Genomic DNA, 6,000 nt, shown 5'->3' on the forward strand with positions numbered 1-6,000 from the left:
CACCTTTGCTTGCACTTGTTTTGCTCTCTCTTAGCCAAACCAACGACCTTGGGACTTGCATTATAGTAAGAGGTTATCCTCAACCAAAAGTTTCCAGCTCTCTGTTCATTCCCAACTACTGCGTCCTTGGAGGTGTTCAACCATGCACTGATGAGGACCAGGTCTTCAGCAGTTGACCACTTCGACCTTTGCTTACGGTCCTCACCAATTTATGCACGTGAACCAGATCCTCTAAGGTCTGGAGAGGGTTGAAAACTCATAAACTGAGTTGGGTTTTCATTGATAGGTGGTTGTTGACTGTTTAGTAAGTGTAAAAAGCTAGAGGATTGGCTTTGATGAGAATCCATAGAGAGAGCAGTTGAGAAGATATGAAGGAGATGATAAGAAAGAGAAGGAGGAATGTGAGTTTATAGAAGGCCGAGAAGGAAGAGAAGGAGGAATGTGCATTCAGATGCATTCATGACAACAAACAAACAAAGAGATTTGATATATATCTACTACATTAATCATAGTAAGCCTTAGCAATTCTAGCTAGCCATCACTTCAATTTATCACACAACCATATCCTTACTCTAACCAACACATTAATTACACTTGATTCAATTCTAACCACAAACTACATCAATTCGGTTCTTCAACGAGATGACAGAGTAACACTAACCTTATTTGTGCAGTGTGCTCTGTCCTCGATGAACCTTGGAACCTTTAGTTGATCTTCAGCTTGATCCTTGTACCTGACAAGAGAATGAATTTATTACACTTCAACCATTAAACCTAGTTATTACTAACACAACCATAATATTTTACTACCTAAAGCATAGCAAATCAACATTGATCGCAATAGGTCTTAGCAGAAACAAACGTACAAACAAATCATATTTGATCTATCCAATTTTTTAATTAACACAAACCGAATCAAACATGTCAAAATTTTAAAACTGAGATCATAACAAGTTATAGAAAAATCAATCACATGCGTAATGAAACAAGAGAAGATCCGGTTTACCCTTCGATTTGAGGTGAGCCACCGATGGAAAGCTTCGAGGAGACGACCCACCGAGAGACGGATCCGAAGAGTTCCAACAAACTACATAGAAAACAACCGATCAGACCAATAATATACATGATTAAGACATGCATAATCAAGAGGAACACAACAACCGCTTACCTTTCGAGGAGAACCACCAGGAGAGAGAGAGAGAGAGAGAACCACAAAGAGAGAGATAGCGACAAAGAGAGACGTCGCCGATAAGAGACATCGAAGGAGACGTCTCTGAGAAGAGCCACCGAAGGAGAGCTCCATTGTCTCGAGGAGACCCACCGAGAAAGAGAGACAGAGAACCACCGAGAGAGAGAGACATAGAACCACCGAGAGAGAGCCAGAGATCACCGGTTGAGACGTCGCCGCCAAGATCCACCGAAGGAGACGGTAAATCGCCTTTCATCGACAGAGAGACCTTTCGAGAGAGAGAGAGAGAGAGAGAGAGAGAGAGAGAGAGAGAGAGAGAGAGAGAGAGAGAGAGAGAGAGAGAGAGAGAGAGAGAGAGAGAGAGACTTCAACGCGTTTAATGCGTAACCGATCCTAGAGCCTATCCAGAATTGACGCGTGGCACAAAGAGGCAACCCTTCACTATCTTTATGCAAGAGGCGTGTCCAACCTTTCCTTTTTTTTTTTTTTTTCTTTTATTTCATTTAGTGCTAAGAGGATAGTGTTTGTACAGGATTCAGTCGATTAGAATAATGAACTTAGAAAATGGGGTGACTAAAGACGTTTTTATTAGAATCAAACAGAGGGGTTACAAGATTAACGGGAAGTAAGGAGACAAGACTTAAGGTTTAAGCAACAAGATCAAAGAGATGATTGGGAAACCCTAAATCTAGCCGCTTAGTGTGTAAGTTATCCAAAAGTCCCCTTTTCGTTGTCTCCTCATCCCTTCTTATAGTGTCTTCGTCCGTGATGCCCTAATCGTGTCGTCCTTTGGGCCCTGTCGCTAAAGGCCGAGTATGCGGGCTTTGATACTGTTCTCTCTAAGCCGAGTATATTTGATCGGCTTAACTGATCGGCTAAAAGTATTCTGGGGTCGAGCCGACATCTTTAGCCGCTTAAGCCGATTAAACTGGTCAAGCTTGCCGGGCTAGAGCATGTTATTCGATGGGCCTTGTGGAGAGATATAATCCATTACGGATAGGGATGCTCGTAGAGAGCCTCTCGTACCGTACACACCATTTCACTCTTGGAAGCGGAAGGATAAGGGGCCGGTAATAAGTTTATCGCCGGTGAAGGAATTAGGGTATAATTGAAGAAGAAGAAGATGGCTCATGCTTGCGTCTCCAGGTTTACAGCTGGATTCGTCTCCAATGGCTCCTCCTCTTTCGATTCTCAGAAGTTAGTTAGCGACAGAAAGAATTGGAAGAGGTCATCATCATCTGTATACTCCGGAGGCAATCTCTGGACACCTGAGCCTCCCTCTCCTCAAGGAGTTTGGTCCATCAGGTTATACCTTTCAGCTTAAAGATCATCTTCTTCTTCAACTGTGATGGCTAAATCTGGAACTCGTTGGCAGAGATGATTTACAAGTGCCTTCTTCTCCGTATTTTCCTGCGTACGCTCAAGGACAAGGACCGCCTCCTATGGTTCAAGAGCGTTTCCAGAGTATCATTACCCAGCTCTTCCAATATGTATGTATTTAATAATACTCACTCTCTTTCTTTTTTAAGCTTTATCAAAAAGTCTCCAGCTTTTGATTAATTTGTTTCCCTTTTATTTATTTAATTAGAGGATTATTCGTTGTGGTGGTGCTGTGGATGATGATATGGCCAACATCATCGTTGCTCAGCTTCTTTACCTTGATGCCGTTGATCCTACTAAGGTCACATATTTATTAGTATAAGACTCGATTTTATTTGCTTAGATTTCTCATAGTGCTTGCTTCTTTATGTTGGACAGGATATTGTTATGTATGTGAATTCTCCTGGTGGATCTGTTACAGCTGGTAATCATAACACTTTCTTAGCTTTTACCTCTTTCAGTTTCTCTTTTCTTCGTTTTTTAGTGTTTTTAATGACTCTTGCATCTCTCTCTTTCGTCCTCTAGGCATGGCTATATTCGATACTATGAGGCATATCCGGCCTGATGTCTCCACTGTTTGTGTTGGTCTTGCTGCTAGGTACCATCTTTTTACTCTCATCATTCTGCGTTTATGTTTTCAGGGTCTTTGGTACTTTGATAGTTTTTTTTTTGTTCACGGTGTTAATGTTGGATGCATGACCAAATTATCATTTATGATTTATGGAAAACAAAGTCCTTTTCTCCGGGTAGTTTGTATGGATTGTAATACCTTCTTCTCTTCTACTGAACAGTATGGGAGCTTTTCTGCTTAGTGCTGGAACCAAAGGTAGTCTCCTAATTCGTTCATTCATGGTAAACCCTTTAGTTTTAAGTCTTTTCTTCTCAATTTCTCGATGCAAGCTTAGCTTTATTTTGTCATAAGTGCAGGAAAAAGATACAGTCTACCAAACTCAAGGATAATGATCCATCAGCCGCTTGGTGGAGCTCAAGGTGGCCAGACTGATATAGACATTCAGGTCATTCAATTCATTCTAGCCTTTTGTCATAAGTTCTTGCAGAGACTAGATTGTGTTGTTATCAATTTGTTGTTCTTTAAAAAAAAAAAAAAAAAACTAACCGGGCAAATTCATTGTGTGAGAGCAGGCAAATGAAATGCTCCACCACAAGGCGAACCTAAACGGTTACCTCGCTTACCAGACTGGTCAATGCCTGGAGAAGATAAACCAAGACACTGACCGTGATTTCTTCATGAGTGCTAAAGAGGCAAAAGATTATGGACTTATCGATGCTGTCATCATGAACCCTCTTAAAGCTCTTCAGCCACTTGCACCAGCTTAAGAGCCTGAAGGTAATACTTCTGCTTAGCACTTTTAGTAGGCCTTTTATGAACTGATGGAAATCAGATTTGTTTGGGATCAAAATCATTAGTATCTGTGATACATTTATGAAGAACAAAGTAAAGTTTTCTTGCTGTTTGGTTGAATAACATTGGCCTTCAAGGAATGTTTTTACCCTTTGTAATCGAATTATTGGCCCATTTTAATCAATTTTCTAGTTTCATACCCTTCTTTCTTCATCAAGCCGATGTCAGGAGGCTTAAAACACAATCTTGTCTCTCACTATCGTCTCCGCTCTAATGCACAATATGTCCTGTAAACTAGAATGCTCCGTTTTGGCATTCCCATCTCTACATCTGCTGGGTCGTTCTCTTCATCTTCCATGCTTGTTTTGTCTTCAGAATCGAAGGAACCATGAGCTGGACCATGTCTATAGATACATAATCCATTTTGCATTTAGGAAACAAGAAAAAAAGTAATTGCACTAGGAAATGTATCCGGATTACAAAATAAAATACGTGCTTACTGCCAACAAAGGGGCTGTAGTTTAGTGGTAAGAATTCTACATTGTGGCCGTGGAGACCTGGGCTTCCAGCAGCCATACTTTTTTTTTATTTTAACTGGAAAAGGTTATTTAATGTTTTTCATAATCTTTAAATCCCCATCAGATCACTACCGTCTATCTCTCCACCTGTCGTCTCTGTTTTTGCAGTAGAAAAAACATTAATTCAGATGTCATAATCGATTCCACCTCCTTGTAGGTGACACAGTACGTGAGATGTAGGATGAAGGCAAGAAGAATGTTTTATCCTCTAATTACATGTATAGTGGGGTTTTTTTAATTAAAGCTATCTTAGGATTCTTAAGTCTTAACATAATTTACATTTGCTAGTGGTCAAAGATTCCTATTTTGAAATATGTTTGTTTTCATTAAAAAAACAAGGTTTGCAGATGATAAAAATTAAGCCAAATGGTGCTGTTGCTCTTCCTCCTCCAAACCATCATTTTCTTCTTCAGAGGACAACGCATCTTCTTCAGATTCCTAATAAAATCCCAGCAACAAAAAGTTAACATAGAGACACAGTCACACAGAAGTCCAACTACTTATTGTTACAAGTAGAGTAGTGTTACCGTTATTTACTAATTTATTAATGTTTTGGTTAAATATTAAACCAAACTTAACCAACTCTGAAATAGATAACTTTAGAATAGGGAAAAACGTCAATAAAATCCCAAACTTAACAAAATAAGCTAAAAAAAACCTCAATTTTTAAGTAAACCAAAATATTCCCAAACTTTAAAAAAAAAATCCAAAATAATCATAAACTTATGTTTGACTCTATCGTTTTAAGCATCCCAAGTCAACTGTTAACTTTTTATAAACTTCCGTTAATTAATAAACGATGAGTTTTACTCTATCATAAAAAAAAAAACTCGTCGTCTTCTCTTTTTCTCCATCGATAACAATCCCTAATTCCCAATATCATTCACCTAAATCCATAGATTACTACACAGGAAACAAGCTTAACTCTTGACTATTTTAAGAAAACAGATGGAGAGGCCGAAGAAGCTTGATCATAAACGTCGTAAGAAGAAAGCTACATCGAATGAAACAATTGAAGAGGAGCACGATGCAGGGAAAGGTCGTGAGCTTGAACGAATCACCGCAGAGGAGAGACGCAACGAACCTCGACCTGACACTGAGAGAGACTGTCATGATGAGGATGTTGACCGAGATGATGGAGAAGGAGATGGTGGTGATAACGAAGAGGATGAGGTTGAAGAAAATCAAGTAGAAGAGAATGGAGAAAATGGATTAGACGTGGAAGAAGAGAACTGTGAGGACTTATCACAATATTTTGGAGATGTCGCGAGAGAAGAAGAAAATGTAAGTGATGGAGAGAGTGGTGATGATATTTGGGATGATGAGAAGATACCGGATCCATTATCTTCCGACGAAGACGAAGAAGAGGTAGAACGAAGAGAGTTGCTTTCCAATAGTGTTGACAGTGAAGAGCTTTTGGTATTGGGGAAGACATTTGCTTGTGCAGCAGATTTCAAGTTGGCATTGTTACTGTACTCTCTGAAGACCCG

At 39.6% G+C, this 6,000-nt stretch overlaps 1 protein-coding gene across 1 annotated transcript; it reads left to right on the plus strand.

Moving 5' to 3' along the window:
• Positions 1-2,177: 2,177 nt before the first annotated feature.
• LOC125591783 (ATP-dependent Clp protease proteolytic subunit 5, chloroplastic-like) lies at positions 2,178-4,133 on the plus strand. Its single transcript, XM_048766631.1, has 8 exons — positions 2,178-2,494; positions 2,565-2,679; positions 2,778-2,870; positions 2,948-2,993; positions 3,095-3,167; positions 3,361-3,395; positions 3,497-3,585; positions 3,713-4,133. The coding sequence occupies exons 1-8, from the start codon at positions 2,313-2,315 to the stop codon at positions 3,905-3,907; spliced, it is 828 nt and encodes a 275-aa protein (XP_048622588.1). The 5' UTR covers positions 2,178-2,312; the 3' UTR covers positions 3,908-4,133.
• Positions 4,134-6,000: the final 1,867 nt, after the last annotated feature.

The sequence above is a fragment of the Brassica napus genome, chromosome C8 (genome assembly GCF_020379485.1).
Source record: "Brassica napus cultivar Da-Ae chromosome C8, Da-Ae, whole genome shotgun sequence".
In the NCBI taxonomy this organism is placed as follows: domain Eukaryota; kingdom Viridiplantae; phylum Streptophyta; class Magnoliopsida; order Brassicales; family Brassicaceae; genus Brassica; species Brassica napus.